Genomic DNA, 22,270 nt, shown 5'->3' with positions numbered 1-22,270 from the left:
TTGATGGGAGACTCAAATCTGGAAAAAGTGATGTTCTATGCAAAATGCAATATGTGAGGGAGAGTTATGAATGACTACAATCTGTCTGCTCTGAACACATTTACTCCACATTTATCAACACTTTCACTAAAACTCTGTCTGGTGAAAATTGCCCCACAAATACATAAACTCCATTTGGATCATCAGTGGCTCTAATAACACTGAGTAGTAATTACTTCTGAGACTAATTTCCCCCAGCATTTCATATAAAGTCATAAACATTAAGGGAAAGATCTTCATGGATGGAATTTATTTAAGTTAATGGAAAGCAGATGTTTGCTAAGTACATGAAGATTATATTTCTTTATAAAAGTTAGAATATATTCCAGTAGAAAGTGATATTTTTTTCAGCCAGGGTACTTAATAATCTTATGGCTATCAAAAAATGACAATATGACATCTTTATTGTCATCGTCCATAGTCCAGGTTTGTACTTGGACATGGTCAAACCAGCCTTGGATAAGGTTAACCTCTTTTGGTTTTTATTGGAACAACCTGTATGTGCTTTCAGATTGTGTCTGAGGAATGTTTGAAGTTACTAATTTTTTAAAGCTGGCTTAACAAATCAGATGAAACTAGAAAATTCCACATGGCATTCCAGGTAACTTAACACTGCTGTAATACATTCCTGGAAAACTGAATAGTGCACTCATAATAAAAACATTTTAAGATGATATATTTTGCAAGACACTTTATGGATCACAGCTCCTTAAGCACAACACAAAATTGGTGGCCAGCCTCTGACAATAGGTAATTTTTGATAAGCAATTAGAGGCAAGTGTACTGTATTTAAGAACTTAATTTCCCTTTTCAGATGAATGCACCAAACGTTATTATGTTAGGTGAGCACAGCAACAGAAGTCTTGCAATGAAAGCTTGCAATGGTTGGTGGCTTTTGGGGAATTCTTCTAAACTAAAAAATTATCTATTTCTTAATACATTGCACATTATTTAATGAAATAATTAAAATTATTGGAGAAGCTCCCTTCCTTTGCCAGTAATATTTTTTACCTGCTGGCCTTGATGTTGTTCCATGCACAGGTAAAATGGTGACCATCACAGTGGAATTTCCAGATCCTTAATTGAAGAGTATTCACAAAGAATTCAGAGACATGAGTTCACATTGCTTCATGATACTTGTTGAATCTAAATTCAAGTAAATAATCTGGGGAAAGACCAGCTATTCTAAGTAACGATGACAATGAAAATTACTAGGTTGTTGCAAAAAAAAACTATGCTTCATCTATACCCTTCAAGGGAGAAAGTTTATTTACTTATCTATTTCTTGAGATACAGTGCAGAGTATGCAATTCCAGCCCTTTGAGCCATACCACCCAGTAAACCCCAGTTTAACCCTAACCTAATCATGGGACAATGTACAATGACCAGTTAACCTACCAACCATTATGTCTTTGGAGTGTGGGAGCAAACCAGACCAGATCACCCAGACTTGGGGAGAACATACAAACTCCTTACAGACAGCAACGGGAATTGAACCTGTAAAGCATTGTGCGAACCACTACTCTAACCGTGCCACCCTGTCATCTGTCATCATGCTACTGTTGAATCCAGATGAACACCATGTACTTGACCATTAAGTTGACCAACTAGCTATTCAGTTGAATTATTACTTCCGTGTTCAAGAAATGGCGGCACTTTGGACACAGGCATGAAGAAGTAGTCCGCAGAGCTCTTGAAATTGACTCCAGAACTCATGACGTCTCATGGCACTGAAACCTCCTCCTGGTTAACATCTATACTCCTCTGTCAGCTTGATGAATTGTTGCTTCTCCATGTTGAACAATGCTTGGTGGAAGTACTGTATAGAACAAAGGCACAGAACGTTCTTTGGTGACTTTAATGTCCATCACCAAGAGTAGCTTGGCAGCACTGCTTACGGCCTTGAGCTGTCTGAATCCAACCAGTAGTGAATGGACTGATATGATGGGTAACCTATGCAACCCGCAGGCTCACCCAGCTTGCGTTTGTCTAGGGGAAACAGCCTTCGGCCCCACCAAACTGGGTAATCACGTTTGTGCGGATGCTGTGTAATGTTCCCCAATTACAAACCCACAAAGCAAAATATCAGACAGTACACCATATGAACTTTATGAATCTTAATCTGAATATAGAGTTAGTAATGAAAATTAACAAAGGGCCCAAGTCAAGTCAAAGTCACTTTGGAGCTCACTCAGTTATCATTCTTCACCATCGGTCTCCTCCGAGCATCGCCAACCTTCGGACCCTCAGATCCCAGTCCACTCCGTCCAGTGGTCTACCAGCTCCCTCCACACGCGTCCTCCCTTATCCTCTCTCCTCAACAAAAGACCGCGAAAAAAAACATCTTTCCAGATACAAAAGACAAAACATCAATCTCTGACTGGCTAACATGCATACCACAGTCCTGTTATCTCCAGCCATAACCCAAACATTGCTGCTACAGAGAAACTGTTACCTCAGCAGTGCAGAGGTACATTACTACAGAGAAGCCATTACATTAGCCTTAGCAGTGAAACATTACAAAGAAGCCATTACACCTACTAAATCTTGTCTTCACAAAACTACCTGCTGATAAACCACCTGATGTTGGCACAGTTCGTAGAAGTGGTTGACTCACAGGGTTTCCAGTAATAAAGTCCTTTCTTCACATAGAAAATCCCTCATTAATATTGTGTGGCAATATGATTGTGTTGCATGGGACTGATTCACATGCAGTCTGGCAGCTCATAACTGGGCATCCACAAAGTGCAGTAGACTAATAGCAACAGCATAAAATAGTCACCACCACAGTTTGTTGCCTCATGACCTGGCAGGTCCCTCACTGTACCATCATTATTAAGCCAGGGGATCAAGTCCTGATTGAATGACAAGTATAGACAAGAGCTGAGAGCAGTATTAGGCACCCCCACAAACAATGAGATGCCCACAGTACAGTTCTGCAAGCACAATAAACTGTAGAATGGTATTCAATGAAGTGTACTCGTGGCCAAAGAAGAGTTCCTACATTTAGTCATGGTTGGTGATGGACAACTAAAGAGCTAATGAAATGAGGCAGCTTTAAGTACATCTCCTCCCTCAGTAACACTGGAACTCCGCATGACAGTGTTAAAGGCAAGGCTAAACATTTGCAACCACCTCCCTCCAGAAATAACAGAAAGATGAATCATCTCACCTTCTTCCTGCAAGCCTTACATCCATAGAAGACAGACTCCAGCCAAATTTGATTCACTCCATGTCATATCAAGAAACTGATTAGGGCACTGGATAATCAAAGGCTACAGGATCAGTTAATATCCCAGCTGCAGTACTGAAAACCCACACTCCAAACATCACTGGTCCTCCAGCCAAGCTCTTCCTGTACAGTGACAACTCTGACATCTAATTGACTTATGTAAAACCACCCAGTCCACAAAAAGCAAGACATATTCAATCCATATAATAATCATCAAATTAGTCTAACATCAAGCAATGAGATACAAACTGTCATTAACAGTAATATCAAGAAATATTTAGTCACCAATTCCATTGGTTTCCATTAAGTGTAGTCAGCTCCTGACCTTATCACAATCTTAGTCTAAACATAGAACAGAGAGTTAGATTCTAAAGGTGAGGAGAGAGAGCGACAGACTATTCTTGAAACCAAGACAGTATTTGATTTTCTGAGGTATCAAGACAGATTGAGTTTCAACCTGAAACTTTAACTATCTCTTTACTCCCCAGATGCTGCTTAACTTTCAAGCAGATTGTTTGTTGCTCTATATCTATCTACAGTGCACATGCACTTTGAAGGTCCAATCATTGTCTGTTTCCAAATGACCTGTGTCAGATCAGTGCAACTTCCATAAAATGAGTTGCAATTTTTCACCTAGGGTATTCCAAAAGCATCTCTCAAATTTACAGCCTCTATCAAGAAGACAGACATGGGATGCAAGTTCAATGAATACCCATGACCTGTACATTCCTCCATGTCACACTTCTCTTATTCAGAAACACAATACAGTGCTGACCCTTTGTCACTGGGCTAAGTTCTGGAGCAGCCTATTTACAGCACTGTGCACTGCAGCAGTATGTTCAGCAAAAGGACTGCAATGATTCAAGGACACGGCTGACTAAAATCTTCTCATGGTCAATTAGGGATAAGCAATACTTGCTGGCCTTACCAGCAGGCACAGATCCCAAAACAGAAATGACAAAAAGTGTAAGGGTGATTTGCCCGAACTGTATAACTCAGATAGTGGACTATGTGAGCATGAACAAGCGGGGGATGACTTCTTCAAGAAATTTCTTAACGGTGGAGGAGCACTTTGACCTGGACTCATTAAAATCTATTTTTCTTTTACAATTTTACCTTTGAAAGTGATATTTTAAGGACAATGCAAGTATGCTCAAAATAGTAATTGTACACGGTGTTTCTGAAGGTGTATTGGATAGTTTGAAGCAATTCCTAACGTAGCTGTTTTCCCCCCATACTTGGTGGATTGGATAGAAAATCTACACAAATAGAATACAGTCCCTTTCAGCATATTTCTGATAATAACACATCCTTCATTTAAAGTCAGATTTGCAAGAAGCGAATCAGCATTCATGAGATATTGTGCTCTGATGAAGGCTGATCTTTAACCTTTTTCATGATCATCTGCCTCACCAGCTGTTGTCATAATGAAACAAGTAATTCCAGTCCCATTAACCTATTTGATAGAGAGTTCAAATTTTTGGAATGCATTGTTTGATTGTGTCTACATCATGGATACAATATGAAGTGAGCCCTTCGGGCTCTTCGAGCTGGGCTGCCCTGCAAGTCCCCAATTTTAATGCTGGCCTGATCATGGGACAATCTTACCAGGACCAACTAACTTACCAACCAGTACATCTTTGGACAGTGGGAGGACACCAGGACACTTAGAGGAAACCCATGTGGTCACAGGGAGAACATTGAAACTCCTTACAGGCAGCAGTGGGAATTAAGCCCAAGTCACATGTACTGTAAAGCATTGCGCTACCCCACCATGTTCCTGTGCCACCCCAATTACACTACTATGCCAGCCCTCTTGACTAGTAATCCTGTCCGTAAAACAATGGAAGGTCTTATAAATTATTTTGTGGTTTCTTCTCACAGTGGATGATAAACACTCATAAATAATTTTGCTGTAAGTATTCTCTGTTTATGTAATTGACATCCTTTACTGAGATAAAGTGTACTGAATAGCAGTTGTGACTTCTATTCACATCTCTAGCAGTAAAGCACATCAACCTTGGCCATAGGTAAATTGGTCTGTGAAATCAGTTCCAGTTGGCAATTTCACTCTGGCCCTGTAGGGAACAGATGATGGAAAATCTAAAAAAGGTTTTTTAAGATAACATTTTATAACTTCCCTGACAGCGCAGCAACTTCTCTTGCTGAATACCTGATACTTTCAGATTAGGAAGCTTCGTGATTCAATTAGATGAATTGCAATACAAGTCCAAATGTGTTCATATCTCATTGGATTTAGTCGTGCCATGGGGTTGATATTATGTCATGCCAATATAAAAATTATAAATGTCATAAGGTGTGACATTTTCAAATATAATTCTGAAAAATAGCCATTTTAATCATTTCTATTTTGCTGGAGAAAGTCACCCATTATACACAGATATTCAGTTAATTCGACTCTTGTAAAAGTTTCTGAAAATATACTGGTCACCACCATCATTCTGTGAATAACATACCAGATGGAAATCTACATGTTACCAAAATGAAAACAAAGCTTAGCTATTTCTTTCATGGCTGGACATCATATTTTGATGCAGTTTGTACCCTGTTGATATATGATGAGCATCTAACCTTCCTTGTCTTTAAAAAAACATTAAACCACATGATCAGATATCTGAGTTCTGTCTCTTTGGCTCTAACAAGAATGTTATCTTGTAGTGATCGGGATGCTGAAACTGCAAAAAACCGAATCTGTTGGTCGGAATTTATAGGAGTGTGACCTGTAATAATTCTCTTTAAGTTGCCTTGAAGAGGTATACTAAAAATTTGACCTTGGAGCAAGTATAGTGTGATGGTGTTTGTGCAATGTGAAATAGAGACTGAAACACTCCACCATCCAACCACTGTCCATTATATCTGTAGTTTGTTCAAATTCAAATATTGAAACTAAACCCAATGTGACATAAAATGGAAAGCAAATGTATAACTGAAGTATAGAGCAAGTTTCAGTTGATGAAAACTATTATTAAATGAAAATAAACTGAAGATCGATCTTTGGGGAGGCCCTTATTTAAATAATGGGAAATTGATAGATTTCGAACCATGCCATATGCCCAGCTAACTTTTTGATCACTTTCTTTCAATTCAGATCTGTAAATCAAAAACCAATAATCAAGAGATTCTGGGTTTCCTCAGGAGAACACTGAGTCTCTAAATTAATAAATGAATAAATAATAGTGCACAAATTTTGTGAGAATTTTGTTCTAATCGATATTTTCTGGTTCCTTGTTTAATCAAGATTGTTTCAGTCACAAGTACTAGACAGTTTGACACCCTAATAACTGACACAACAAGTTCTTAACAAAAAAACAAACTTTCTTCAGACTTTGCAAATCCTCAAGTCTTTCAAGTGGACTGGTGCAATACACTTAATTGAATATGCGGGAATTATCATGTCTTGGGAATCTATCTCACATCATCTTTTTCATCAGAAGTCATTTTGGTTGATCTTTATAAAGACTACTCAACCTCCAGCTTTTTAAAATGATAAGGTATAAGATTTGACTGAATAGCTTCTTGTTACATTCTTTGATTGAACACAGTTATTGAACATATAAGTAGTTACGAAGCAATTTCTCGTCTTGTAAGCTAATCATTATTCATTTCTAGAAAAATTATTTATCTGTAAATATTGAAAATTTCAAACAGTAATATTTTACAGACCCACAAGTAAGAAAAATATATTTTATTACAAATGTTTTATTTCAAAACATTATCAGATATTGCCTTGACATTGAGTTATACTTCACAGCTAATTTTTTTCTTCCTAATTGTTTGAAGTTTATTTAAACAGAAGTCCTACGATGTTTCTATCGATTCCATGCAGAATGTAATTGATACTCTCTGATTTAATCATAAAAGTGTTTCAGCCTTTAGCTTTCAGCGAAACTTCTAAATGTTCTCTCCAGCCTTTGAGATTACCTAAAAGGTTTCTCAGTGACAACTGGCAAAACATTCCCTAATGAAACATCTTTGGGGAAATTTGCTTTGACATTCAGTTTGGAACAACTTATTTTGACACTACAAAAAGCTTTGATTTAGTAATAAGTATAACCTCAGAAAATTATTTTGTGCTTCTGAAAAAGAAGTAGAGGTTAGCTAAATATCTCCACAAGAAACATCAATAGCTTGTTTGCCTTTAAATAAAATGTTCTTGAGATGTATGCACAGTTTGAATCAAATAACAGTGCATTTTGTGATATGTCTTAAGTAATGCACTTACCACGGATCACATCAAAACTCCAAAGATGCGCAAGCTCTTACACTTATAAAGAGAAATTACTTTCACTGTTCGGTTTTCAATGCAAATGTGATAAAAGCAAAATGCGTAATAGCTATTAAGAGGTATATGGATAAGAAAAATGGACAAGAGAACCAAAACAAATCAATATTTTTTTTTCACAAAATCAGTTCAGGAATGATGGACCAATACTCTACTCTGCTTTACAATTCAATTACTCTTTACCAAAATATGCATGCCATCTATAATTTAATGAAATTAAGAACAGGAAACCTATTCTAATCTACAGCCCATTTCCATTTAAGTTATTCACAATACCTAATCATATTTTTGATTTGCACTTATAACCACTTGGTCCATATTTTTAAATGGATAGTGAGATCTGGAAGTCAAGAATAGACCATAAATGCACATCTCATGACCAGATATAGTTTAACTTCAACTTTAGTTTACATAAAATATTGATGGTAATAATACTCTGCATTTCTGCTTCCCTTTAACTGTATCACATAACAAACAAGAATTTATTTAGTTATGCTTTTCTTCACATAAATTCACCAAGAACACATTCTTATTCCTTATCTGAAATATTTTGATACTGATTTTCAAATTCAGTAAACTCAAATCTCCATAACACAGTGTATAATATAGATATTTTGATGGCTGTTGAAACAATAGTTATATTTTAAGAAATATCTTCCAGTAGATGCCATCACATAATTTTGTATGAGTTAGTGTGTAGATAAGGCGGTAGGTCTGTAGCATTTTGAACTCTTTTGATTTTGACCATCATAATGAACAGAGGCCAGTAGATTTGCATTCCATTTAGTAAAACAAATCTGTGTACTAGAAGCTTTTGAAATTATGGCTTCTAGGGTTGGAATATTTAAAAACTACCAGTTCACATCATGTGATGTTCAACAAGCCCTAATACTGGTCTGGTTATTTGATTATTCAATGTAGTTATTTTTTAGTGTAATAATCATCTGTGGTATATAATTGGCCTTAAAATATCGGCACTTAAAGTCTTTATTCTGCTTTTAATTTTATTTCCTAGCTGTGATTTTTAATAACTTTCTTCAAAACAATATATAATATACTGAATAAATCATATGTTTTCTGTTTACAAACTCATTATAGATATTTCTGCATGTTATTTTCTCCACTTTTCAGTAGTACTGCCATAGAAAGATTGGGCTCAGTTTTGCTTGAATCTGCTGCTATAATGGGATGGATGAAATAGAAAGGGAAACTTAACCATGTGCTCTTCTATTAACTGCAAACCATTCATTGGCAATGGTAGCTTTTCCATCAGAAATGCTGCAAGACTTTGAACACAATCTGTTCAATTTGAACAATCTTGGTAAATGTGAATATGAATAGAGATAGACCCTGGCACCCATTTGTCCCAACCTTCCAAGAAATACTATGTTTCATCTGCTTAATTAATGTGGAGGATGCACTTGCCAAATATAACACATAAACTACCATCAAACAATCATGAGATATAGGTGAGGAGAAGAGAGGGGGTAAGAGGGGAACCAGAGTGAGGAATAGAAGAAGTTTGAAGAGGGAAGGCGATCAGGGTAGAGGCTACCCAGATGGAATATGACCTGCTGCTCCTCCAGCCTGAGAGTGGCCTCAACATTGCAGAAGTGGAGGCCGTGAGTTGACATGTCAGAATGGGAACAAGGAGTGGAATTAAAATGATTGACCACCATGAAATCCTGCTTGTTACAGATGGAGTGACAAAGCGCTCTTGGTGAGATTCTGTAGAAATCCAGAACAACACACACAAAAAACTGGAGGAACACAGCAGACCAGGCAGTATCTAGGGAAAGGAATAAACAGTCAACATTTCCGGTTGGATCTTTTTATTAAGTTCTGCTGAAAGGTATCAGCCCACATTGCCAACTCCTTATTCCTTTACAAAGACCCTGCCTGACCTGTTGAATTCCTCCCAGTATTTTGTGTGTGTTACTAAATGCCAAAGCTAGTTTCCAAGTGGCACAAACATTCAGCAAATTACAAATACAAACAACACCAAAAATCTCTTCTTGTAATCACAGTCTGGACTGTAGTCTAACCACCAACATGCAGTGGTCTATAATCAGTCTCACAATACATGAGCTCTCATCTCTCACACGATACTAATCACAGACATTAAGCTGAGGATTTATAAAGTCTAGGTAATAAGAATACTTCAAGTAGGAAACTTACCACTGTAGCTGCACTTCACAAAACTACCTGAGAATTTTGGCTTAGAATACTTGTCATTCCAGAAGACTCCAGCTAAATTTACCTTAAGATATACATTTCAGCTCAACTGTTTCTTTCACATTTACTACCTAACAGTTGATTGCTGGGTAAGAGTAACAGATTTAAGAACAACTCAAAGCCTCAAACTAATGATGCTGTTCAATAAAGAACAAATTGATCAGTAATCTACAGTTTGCTGATCTGTTAATTGGAGCTATTAGAACAGCAGGTTAAATGCACAGCCTTTTCAATTGGATGGTATTTAATCTCCTCCTTTTGCATTACAGCATTCTTTGGAAAATACCTGAATGAATACAATGGCAGCTACATTCCACCTGGTTGGCGTGAGTGGGTTGGATTAATAAAGAACTCGCGATTCTACAACTATACACTTAATAGGAATGGTGTAAAGGAAAAGCATGGATTTGACTATTCAAAGGTATTTGTCCATAGCATAACTATAGATTAGTTATGTTCAAGCAATGTCATGTGAATTTAATTGAATTGAATTGACTTTATCTCTTACATCCTTCACATACATCAGGAGTAAAAATCTCTACGTTATGTTTCCGTCTAAATGTGCAATGTGCAACCATGGTAATTTATAATAATTTATAATAAATAGAACAGTCAATGTAATATAGAGTACACTTAATTCAGCAAAAGTTCATCAGTCTGATGGCCTGGTGGAAGAAGCTGTCCCAGAGCCTGTTGGTCCTGGCTTTTAACTTGTGGTACCATTTCCCAGACGGTAGCAGCTGGAATAGATTGTGGTTGTGGTGACTCGGGTCCCCAATGAGCCTTCAGGTGCTTTTTTCACACCTGTCTTTGTAAATGACCTGAATCATTGAAAGTTCACAACTAAAGATACGCTGGGCTGTCCACAGCACTGTCTGCAGAATCCTGCAATTATGGGTGGTACAGTTTCCATACCAGGCAGTGATGCAGCCAGTCAGGATGCTCTCAATTGTGCCCCTGTAGAAAGTTCTTAGGATCTGGGGGCGCATACCAAACTTCCTCAGCTCTCTGAGGTGAAAGAGGCACTGCTGTGCTTTTCTCATCACTCAGCTGGTGTGTACAAATCGAGTGAGGTCCTCGGTGATGTGGATGCCAAGGAACTTAAAGCTGTTTACACTCTCAACCCTAAATCCATTGATGTCAATAGGGGTAGCCCATCTCCATTCCTCCTGTAGTCCACAACCAACTCTTTTGTTTTTGCAGCATTGTGGGAGAGGTTGTTTTCTTGTCACCGCTGTGTCAGAGAGATGACTTCTTCCCTGTAGTCCACCTTGTTAATGTTTGGGATTAAGCCAATCAATATAGTGTCATTGACAAATTTAATTAGCAGATTAGAGACGTGAGTAGCAACACAGTCATGGGTATACAGGAGGTGACTTAGTACACAGCCCTGAAAGGCTCCTGTGTTGAGAGTCAGAGAGGTGGAGGTGAAGAAGCCCATTCTTATCACAGGAAGTCCAGGATCCAGCTGCATAAGGCAGGGTCAAGGCCAAGGTCTCTGAGCTTCCTGCTGAGTCTGGAGGGAATTATAGTGTTGAATGCTGAACTCTAGTTCTGTATTGTGCCGTCAGTACAAAAGTTACAATCCCAATACATATGGCATTGTCTCTGCATGTTATAGTTTCTATTTTCCAGTCATTTTACAAGGCCACATGAATCTCTCCACCCCTAATTTTAATTAGTTTTATTTTGAAAATTGTCCAAAGTGCTAAATAGTTTATTCTCAGCTAAATTCCCACCAGATACTGGAATCTATGTCAGTTACTCAAAGTGGGATGAATTTGATATGGGTCACTGTGAATTCATATTAGCTTCAAAATACTCAGATAGAACATGCTTAATAATGCATACTTTTCTACACAAATCTAAGATTTACTTATTACATATTTACCCTTTACCTATTGAAATGATTTCTACCAAAAATGCTACAATTGTTTAAGAATTTGTACAAGAGGTCTAAGCCTGGTGAAACTGGAATGGTCAATTGATTTTTTTTTCTCTCTAGTACAGTATATTCTTCTACAAACTAATTTATATTCAAGTATATAAACTGTGAACTTCTTCATTTTTGTTGGGGAAGCAACCCCACTCATTACCTGTCTAAGCACGGGAGAAATTTGAAATGTAATCCATTTACACAATGGGCACCCTTTGTCGTGTACATTTTAACATAGGTTACAAGTGGAAGATGATATCACAGGGAAAGAGAGCTAGGAGCAGGTCTGTATTGAAATGCTTGCACCTTCTACTTCTATTGACCTGATTGAAATGCAATCCTGTATTTAGCAGCTACAATAATTACTTGCTGGGGGCCTGATCTTGTTTCTAATGTAAATGAATCCATTTATATACAAAGACTAATCAATTTGTCACTAGGGAACCAATTGATTCAAAAGAGAGTTTTAAGGCATTTTTATTTATAAATTGTCATCAATTCATTCCAGCAAGATGTTACACAAATTAACCACCTACTATTCTCTCATTTCCGCAGATTGCAAATGCCTAAATATCACTTTGGCATCCACAGCAAAAGTTGCTCATAGTTTAGATGTTTGGAAGTAGCAAAAAGTTCTATCCTTGCTTCACTTCGATACTATAGCCCCTCAGAAGGATTTTAATACTAACCAGTTTAAAAAACCAAGCACGGTATAAACTGTTATTCAGCTTTAGCAAATTATCTCAGCATGGATAATAAAGTGAAATATTTATCTGTTTTATTTGGAAAATTAACACAAGGAGTTCATCCTGAAATTAGAATGTTTTCATGGTGCTTTGGTGAACAATTAGCCAAAACTTGTTTAAAAAAACATTTTCTCCCTTTTTGGCCATTTTCGAACTGTTCACAATTAACTTTCTTTTTACATCAAGACAGCAAATGCAAAAAAGCATATAAATTCATAGAATTGCTTTACTGCGAAAGAAAGCCACTTAACCATTGAGTCTTTGTTGGCTGCTAGTAGACCATCTCAGTCACATTCACTCATCCTTTCCCCATAATCATGCAAAGCATTCTTTCACAAGTCCTTACCCATAATTTTTTAAATCACATTGTTTCTGCTATCTTGTTGGGTGTCAAATATCAGATCATAAATATTCTTTGCATGTAAAAGATATTCCTCACATCCCCGTTGAATTACTCTCCAGTCCCTCAACCATTAATAGATGAGGACATATAACTTTGGCGTACAGCAGCTCAATCACTTTTGAATGGATTGAATTGACTTTATTTCTTACATCCTTCACATACATGAGGAGTAAAAATCTTTACAGTACATCTCCGTCTAAATGTGTAATGTGCAATTTCTACTAATTTCTGATAAATAATATGTACAACAGGACAGTCAATATGGCATAGGAATACAGTTGTATCGGCGTGAATTAATCAGTCTGATGGCCTGGTGGTCGAAGCTGTCCCAGAGCCTGTTGGTTCAGGCTTCTGGCTGCAGTACCTTTTCCTGGATTGTAGCATCTGGAACAGTTTGTGGTTGGGGTGACTCAGCTCCCCAATTATCCTTTGGGCCCTTTTTATACACCTATCTCTGGAAATGTCCTGTGCTTCTCTGCAGAGTCCTGACATTGTGCACCTCTCTCAAATACCCTCATTGTACCTTCTTTGGTCCATGGTGAACAATTGTTCCAATCTGTTCCCATAGCTGAAATCCTTTTCCTTAGAACCACTTTTAAAAATGAGAGTTTAAAAGGAAACTGAAATATGATTAGTGCCATTGAAGCTTTTGAATATAAGTAGCACTGCTGTAGTTAAATATTGGTTTTTGCATTTCTCAATCACTTAAACAGATCAGTGCAGAACTTCTTCAAAAGTGCTTTTAACGAACACAGTTTCTCTTTGGCTCTTTCAGATATCCGTGACATAAATCTTTCCATGAATGTCTTAAAGCTCTCTGAGCACTTGACACTATGATGGTTTGGGAGGAAGGATAGTTGGTTGGGATTGTTTTGTATTTTTCCGTATAACTTTTCTGTATTTTTGTTTAGGAATATTTCTGTAATATGCTGTTACTATAATATTTCTGAATATGATGGGATTTTGTAACTGCAAAACTCTTCTTAAAATCTTCCAGAGTTTGTGTAAAAATCAAATAGAACAAATGTTTTCCTTTCAGCTTATCAAAATCATTAGATATTTCCATTGTGAAAATAGTCAGATGTGATACATATTTCTTGATAAAATTGCTTTGAATGTCAATTCTTTCAATTATTGTAAGCATTCTTATTTTACTTAAAGTGCATTTCTCCAGTGCAATGAGCCTAGAAAATGCGATCAGAATGAGTTGAGTTTACTTGATTTGCAACATCAGTAGAATTTCTTGGCAATTTCTTGAGACCTAAAAAACATTTTGCTGAGCAGTTTCATTACATTATTTAATGGATAAACACTGGATTTTTATTTCTGTGTTATATGGTTGAAAATTGATTTTTGTTTCTCTTCAGCGAAATGTGATAACAGCTATTTTCAGGTGTTGTGGCATTATTCCAAAAATTCAGCAGGGCATTTTCAAGTCCTGTTGTGATTCTCACACTGGGACCAAGGATGTTCTGATTCCCACAAAACACCTTCCTCAGACCTTTGCTGAGGAACTAGGAGCAAGTTGCCCTGGGAGCCAGTGCTTGTTTGTTATTCTCACCCAGCAAACTCCATGCATTTATTTTCTCCTGTACTTCCCAAGTCTGTGCCCATCATACTCTTTCACCCGGATCTTCTGAACCTGTGACATCCTGAGGACAAGGCCACATCCTCCAAACTTTCATCCCTTCCCTTTACAGTGGTGCATCTTCTCCCCCAGAGTGAGATTACAGATTCCATCTCTTTCCACACCAAACATAGTAACAATACGTACTCCTCCTACCAAAATGACAATTTCTGTATCTTCCCACACCCATGACAGTGACAATGCAGGCTCAATCCATCTCTATGGTGACAATAAGATTATCTACAACAGCCTCATAAATGACACTGTAGGTTCCGTCCCTCTAACCCTGTCACTGTGGCAATACAGAATACCACCCTCCCCTCCCTACCACATTATCAATTACTCCTTCTATCCCTCCCACACAAGCAGAGAGCTACTCGATCTACAGCTGACTACTGACACAATCTCTCCTCACCCTCCCTGTTTGAACCCAGTCTTGGGAGCAAATACCAGTTGCTACATTTTCTGTAAAACAAAAAATGGCTTCACCCATGAATTAATTCACAGCAGGAAAGCCAACATCAGAAGCAGCTCACTTATCCAGCTACCCATTTGGATCCAGATTTCCTTGTCATCTTTGATCTTGTCATTGTATGAAGACTGCATCCAAGGCACTACTTATTGATTGATTCAGTCATATAAGCTAAAAAGACCATTGGCTCTGTTTTTATAATTTATTGTGCACACTGACGGCTGTGTGCACTTGTATGTTTGAGTGCAGATGTTTATTGAGGATGCTCAATCTATATTTAAAAGGTGCCATTATATCACAGCAGTGGTATGATTAATGCAGACCATTCCCTGTGTTGTTGACATGCAGTCTGACAGCGCTGCACACTTCCCTATCAAGTAAGTGCAGGATTCTTCTTTACAAGCGGTTTCGCCTGGTTTTTTCAGAGCATTAAAAACTCAGTGCTAAATTAATAAAGTGGCATATAAATTGCATCAGACTGCCTGAAGACATCTTAAAACCTGACTTCACATTCAAGTGAAGTTGTAATTCATGCAGTATGGAACCCAATAGTTTCCTGAAAGGTACCTCGCACTGTTTAGTTTAAACATATTTAAATGAGAATCAAATGCTTGAGACGGACAGTATATCTGCACTAAGATGCACCTGGTATAATCAAAGCAATTGAGGCGGTATCTCAGTAGTCTAACTTACCCAAAATACTTTGATTTTCAGTATATTCCCAAAGGTATGTGATTAAAGTCCTACATTTCAGCACTAAGGATATAGGCCAGTAAAAGCAACTGCAGTATTATTTATAAAAGCAGTATGCTCATTCATTCATTCATTCATTCATTATATACCGTCTCTTTTTGTATGACGTAGATGATCACGGTCTTTCCATGATGAGCATTGTTCTTGGCAAACTTTTCTACAGAAGTGGTTTGCCGTTGCCTTCCTCTGGGCAGTGTCTTTATAAGACGGGTGACCCAACCATTTATCATTACTCTTCAGAGATTGTCGGCCTGGTGTCTGTGGTCACATAACCAGGACTTGCGATATGCACCTCTTGCTTATATGACAATCCACCCCTTGCTTTCATGGCTTCACGTAACCCTGATTGGGGGTATAAACAGGTGCTACATCTTGCCCAAGGGTGAGCTACAGGCTAGCAGAGGAAAGGAGTGTCTTACACCTCCTTTGGTAGAGATGTATCTGCATTCCACACCGAAAAAGCAGCGTGCAACATCTTTTAAATGATCTGAAGAGAGCATACAGTTGGAAATGCTTACAATTCAGTATATCTGGCTATTCGTTCCAGATGTTTAAGATTTAAATGATGTGTTGTAAAGTGTGCCAATTGAAAAAAAGTGTTTAAATCTACTGATCTTTATTCATTTGATTTCTATTCTGTCTTTTTGAGCAAATTTGGGTTACATTTTGCCAGGATTTATGGTGAGAAGCAATTAAAAATCTATTATGACGAAGAAAAACTGTCACCAGTTTCTGGAGTGCTTATATATTGCATATAATGAAAAATTAAAAATCTGTTGGTGATTCACTGTTACATAGTGATTTCTGAAGACCTAGCTGGAGATGTTTTGTGAGGAAAATTTCCAGAGTTTCTCGGTCTGATAAGTACTTCCAGACCCAGAAATTCTTCAGCACATAAAAAAAATATTGAACTGGTGCTGTAGTGCCAGTTGTGAGCAAGGACATTTGTCAGCAACATTCTTTTGCTCATGACATCTGGTGAAGTTATAAGATTGGCTTGGTACACAAAGACACTTCTGTGGCTAGCCCTGTTCTGAGGAAAAATCAAGCAGCTTTATGGAAGCGAAAATGACAGGGAAGCAAAGAGAGATGATGGATAGAGGGAAGATGCCATTGAACAAAGTTAAAGGATGGACTTAGAGAGGTTTAGTGTCTGGAAATTGGAGCATGAAGTGATAACATCAAAACAAGGAGTGATATTAAGGGAAGGGACAGTATCAAGGTGAAGAGCATTGGGTCAACACCAAGTTTGATCAGGTTTGACATATGATCAAAGGCAAGTGTGGGCAAGTAGAAAGTTGGGAGTAAACACCACAGGATAAATCACTTCAGAATCACATTGTAGTATGCCTGGTCCCTCTTAGTACAAAAGTGACATCAACTCTCCAGTGAGGGTCAACTTCAGTGTAAGTGACTTGTAACACTTGGAAGCCACAAATGGCCAGAGGGGAGTCAAGGCATGTCTTAAATGCTGTGTAATATCGCCACAAATATCTAGCGGCGTCTGCAAGTACGTATTTCTTTTGAGTGTCTGACACACAATGAGTGAATAGCTGTGAATGCAAATAAATAAAAAACATACACACACACACACACAGCTCCATCTGTGTTTAATAACCAACTTTTAGGTTACACAGCATTATGCCAAAGGAATTTAATGTGAAAGGATTTCTAGCACCTGACATTTCAGAATTACTCTTGTAATAGTACTGAACTTTGCACAAGACAGAATAGTTAGTGCTATGCTTTATATTCCCAACTATCCTGCTGGCTCAAAAAGACTGCTTTTTAAAATGTTAAAAAATTTCAACTTCTCCCTTGTTCTCTCTAACCCTGGCTGTGAAATCATAAAAAAACTAATTTTCTCCTCCAAGATTTGGGGCTTATAAGAACTCTTCTGTGTAAATTGGTAATTGATACCATTGTTACAGGACACAAGTGCTCCTCATGAGCTGTTGCTTGTCAACAAATGACATTGGGAAATGTGAAGCACAGACCACAGAGATCACTGCATCCTGGCGGAAACTGACACTTCATCACTGATTGTATAATTGAAGCCATTATTTGGTCATTTATTTACAGTTTTCTCATCCAGTTAATATGAAAGGACAAAGAGAACAAATGAAATTAAAGCCTCTCTACTAAAACTTTATTTTAAATCTTTCTCCTCTGTCTTCTTCCATTTAGAAACTTCATACGCAGGTGAGTGTAGGTTTGCATACACTAATGAAACCCATTTTTACATCTCTGGCGACTCTCCATTCCTGTGTCACATCTATATTCTCAAATGGATTCACCATCCAACTGTCCTCCATATTTCACTTGTGCCACAAACTTCACTCCCTTACCATGTCCACCATCTTCTATATAGTCTTACGTCTCACGCCCCATCCACTGTATTGTCATTTTAATCTGGATAACTAACCATAATGGCACAGCATTTTCAATCCTGAAGTTAAAATTATCAGCATTGGAAATTTAACTTCTGAACTGTTTGCAGCAGTCCCCTAGCAGGCTTTTTCATTTCATGACACGTAAAAACACTTGAAAGTTTTCCATCCTTTCTGACCATCATCTATCCCTAACTCTCCCTTTTGTCCCACTGCACATTGCCCTTGCCTGCTTCTATCATTAGTTATTAACACTGCTACCACTTGATGAACCCTCTATATATCCAAATCTTGCACTTTGCCATGGGAAAGTATGGCAAAGATACCTAAGAAATACCTAAAAGTTACCTGATGCCCTAGTCACTTTCTGCAGCTTCCTTTTTGTTTGTTGCTCTGTATCCACAACACTTGTTACTTAATAGTTGCCATTCCTCAGCAAGAAATGAATACTCAAGGGAGATTATTCAAGGAAGCAGAGTTCAAAATAAAATTGGGTAATTTGAAACTTATTAATTAGTCTGAGAATAACTATATCATGTGTATTTTAAAATCATTAAATTTCCAAGCTTTTTATGGGGATAAAGCATTGTAACTGATTGCAAGTGCTTGAAAATAAATTTTACTCATGTTTCTATTAACCCTGGGTCATTCTAGTGGATGTTCTGGGCTTCAGCAAAACCTGTTTCTCTCAGTTTTAAGAATATTGTCTGAACCACTGTAGCTCAACCCCAAATTCTATATCCATGCCCTGCTGTTTTAATTACACTTAGGGGAAATTAGTATAACTTGTAGCTCACATTGATGCTTAACTAGCATTTGGTTTGCATTAATTGTTGTTGATTTCTGATATGTCTTTCAGTTGGTGGTGTTTTTATTTGAATGCTATGCTTTGCTATTGTTAAGCTACCTGGTTTTAGTGCACAGCCATCTATTCTCAAAATGTCTCTGTTATCAGTAAATTCATCCTAGTTAGTGTGCAATAAGAACTTCAATTAATCTGACTGTTATTTTTTTACACACAGTGACAGCACCAGAATAATTTTTACTCTGTAAATATATCCTCGTTAAATTTTTGACTGATATTTTGATCCAAACCTCAGAAGTATGGAACATGTAGAGCTTTTTTTGGCTTTGTCCTAGTTGTGGATGAAAAGAGCAGCTTTTCAGAGCAAGAGACAAAAATTCAGCTTTTTGGTACTCCTACAGCTTTGTGCAAAATACTTTAAAAAATTGTTACCATCTGGCTAAAACTACTGGTTTATTATCCAGACCTTATTCCAGTAAACTCTTGTGCCCGGCAATTCTAGTGCACCTGAAAGGGCAAAACAAATTTTGGAATTTAGGCACTAAGACTTATACAAAACAGAAAAAAAATGTCCTTTAGCTCATAGAGTCTGCTCCAGCATTGAAACGTCCATTTAAACTAATCTAACTTTATTCTTCTCAGATCACCAACATATTACGGCAAATTACCATACCTAATCAACTGACCAAACCAGACATCTTTGGGATATGAGAAGCAACCAGAGTACTCAAAAGAAACACATGAGGTCTTAGCTAGAACCTGCAAACTCCACACAGAGAACACCAGAGGCCAAAATCGAACCCCAGTTCCGGGAGCTTTGAGGCAGCAGTTCTGCCAGCTGCACCATTCATTGTGCCCTGCTGATAACTGGGCTACTGTGGCCAAATTAAATTGCTTTCATTCAAATAATATGGAGGGGTGGGCAAAGCATTCAGTTGGCTAGTAATTTAAATGATAAAGGCTAGTGACAGCTAAAGTAATACATTACGATGTACTATGGAGAAAAGCATAATTTCTTTTCATAAAAGCATGGAAGCATAATTGCTTCCAGTAAGCAATTGGAAAGGCATGTATTTTAAAGATTCTGGCAGGTTAGATACTACTGCTATTTCCAAATACTGTGCTTAGTCTGAACAATATAATTACTAAGTTCTATAGAGAATAAATGTTTTCTACAGTCTTAATGTTGAATAAGATAAAGAACTAAATGGAACAAAATCCAAATATGAGCAGATATAGCTTTCTTAAATGGTGGAAGTATTGCACAAGAAAGAATATAACCTTTTATGTCCATAAGACCATAAGACAAAGGAGCAGAATTAGTCCATTCAGCCTATCAGGTTTGTCCCACCATTTCATCATGGCTGATTTATTTCCCTATAACCCTTCATACCCTGCCTTATCAAGAACCTATCACCCTCTGCCTTGAGTACACCCAATGACCTGGCCTTCACGGCTATCAGTGGCAATGAACACAGATTTACCACCCTCTTGCTAAAGGAGTTCCTCCTCATCTCCATTCCAAATGGATGTCCCTCTATTCTGAGATTGTGCCCTCTGCTCCTAGACTCCCCCACTATATGCAATATCCTCTCCACATCCATGCTATCTAGGCTTTTAAACATTCAATAGATTTCAATGAGATCAACCCCCCTCATTCTTCTAAATTCCAGTGAGCACAGGCCCAGAGCCATCAAATGCTCCTCATATATTAAATCTTTCATTCCCAGAATCATTTTTATGAACATCCTTTGCATTCTCTCCAATATCACCATATCCTTTCTTAGTTAAGGAGCCCAAAATTGCTCACAATGTTCCAAGTGAGGCCTCACCAGTGCCTTACATCCTTGCTCTTATATTGCAGTCCTCTCAAAAAGACTACTAACATTGCATTTGCCTTCCTTACCACTGACTCAATCTTCAAGTTTACCTTTAGGGAATCCTGCACACTCCCAGGTGCCTTTACACCTGATTTTTGAATTTTCTCCTGCTTAGAAAACAGTCTTTGCCTTTATTCCTTTTTACAAAGTACATAACTATATACTTCTCCACACCATATTCCATCCGTCAATTTTTGCCCATTCTCCTGATCTAAGTCCTTCTTCAGCCTCTCCGCTTCCTCAACACCACCTGCCCCTCCACCTATCTTCATATTGTCCGCAAACTTTGACACAAAGCCATCAATTCTGTCATCCAAATCACTGGCAAACAAAATTTTAAAAATTAGTCATGACACCAACCCCAGGAGAACTTATTAGTCACTGCCAGCCAATCAGAAAAGGCTCTCTTTATTCCCACACTTTGCCTCCTGCCAATCAGTCCTCACTAGTACTCCTCACTAGTATTGTTCCTATAATACCATGGATTTTTATGTGGCTAAACAGCCTCACATGCAACATCTTGTCAAAGGCCTTCTTGTCACGACAGATTACTTTCTACCTTTCTGCTATTTACTCTTTATGTGCAAGAGTTTTCCATTCAAATTCTACAATGAAATTACTGGCTTCTTTGGGAATAAACTAATGCATATTAATACAATGGAATAAAATTCTTCTGGGTTGCAGCATGCAGAATTCTTTGAAATAAAATGTTTAAGATCATTTTCAGGCTGAGTAACACAGAAAAAATGGTAGAGGACTCAGCAGGTCAGGCAGCATCTATGGAGAGAAATAAATAGTCAATATTTCATGCTGAGACCCTTCATCGGAACTAGGAAGGAAAGAGGAAGAAAAAGAGACTGGGAGGAGGGGAAGCTTGCAGGTGGTGGGGGAAGGTGAGTGGGTGGGGGAGAGGAGATGAAGTCAGAAGCCGGGAGGTTTCAGGTGGAAAAGATAAAGGGAAGAAGAAGAATGAACCTAATCGGAGAGGAAAGTTCAGGAACAGTTATTATTGTACCTCTCAAACATCAGGCTCTTGAACCAGAGGGAATAACTTCACTAAACTTCACGTGAACTGTTCCCACAACCTAGGACTCGCTTTCAAGGACTTTTCACCTCATATTTTTGATGTTATTGCTTATTTATTTATTATTATTATTATTATTATTATTATTATTTCTTTTGTATATGCACAGTTTATTGTCTTTTGCACACTGGATGTCCAGCCTGTTGAATGAGGTCTTTCATTGATTCTATCATGGCTATTGAATTTATTGAGTATGCCCACAAGAAAACAAATTTCAGGTTTGTGTATGGTGTACTCTGATAATAGATTTACTTTGGGTTTTGAACCATGGGAGAAAGGGAAAGAGAATAAGCACCAGAAGGAGGGGAGAAGAAAATAGGTACGAGGGGAGCCAGAATAGGGAAAGGGAAAAGAGAAAAGGGGAT

General features: G+C 37.8%; 1 protein-coding gene across 6 annotated transcripts in view; it reads left to right on the top strand.

Annotated features, from left to right (window-relative positions):
* Positions 1 to 22,270, top strand: part of LOC132399808 (extracellular sulfatase Sulf-2-like) — a 315,476-nt gene that overhangs the window by 220,486 nt on the left and 72,720 nt on the right. For all 6 annotated transcript variants that reach the window (XM_059980581.1, XM_059980577.1, XM_059980578.1 and 3 more), the window contains one exon: positions 10,079 to 10,230. In XM_059980581.1, coding sequence (XP_059836564.1) covers positions 10,079 to 10,230 — 152 coding nt within the window. The remainder of the gene's footprint in view (positions 1 to 10,078; positions 10,231 to 22,270) is intronic.

This window comes from Hypanus sabinus, chromosome 9 (assembly GCF_030144855.1).
Source record: "Hypanus sabinus isolate sHypSab1 chromosome 9, sHypSab1.hap1, whole genome shotgun sequence".
NCBI classification, from domain to species: Eukaryota; Metazoa; Chordata; class Chondrichthyes; order Myliobatiformes; family Dasyatidae; genus Hypanus; species Hypanus sabinus.
Note: the sequence above shows the minus strand (reverse complement) of the source record. Positions and strands in the feature narration are given on the sequence as shown.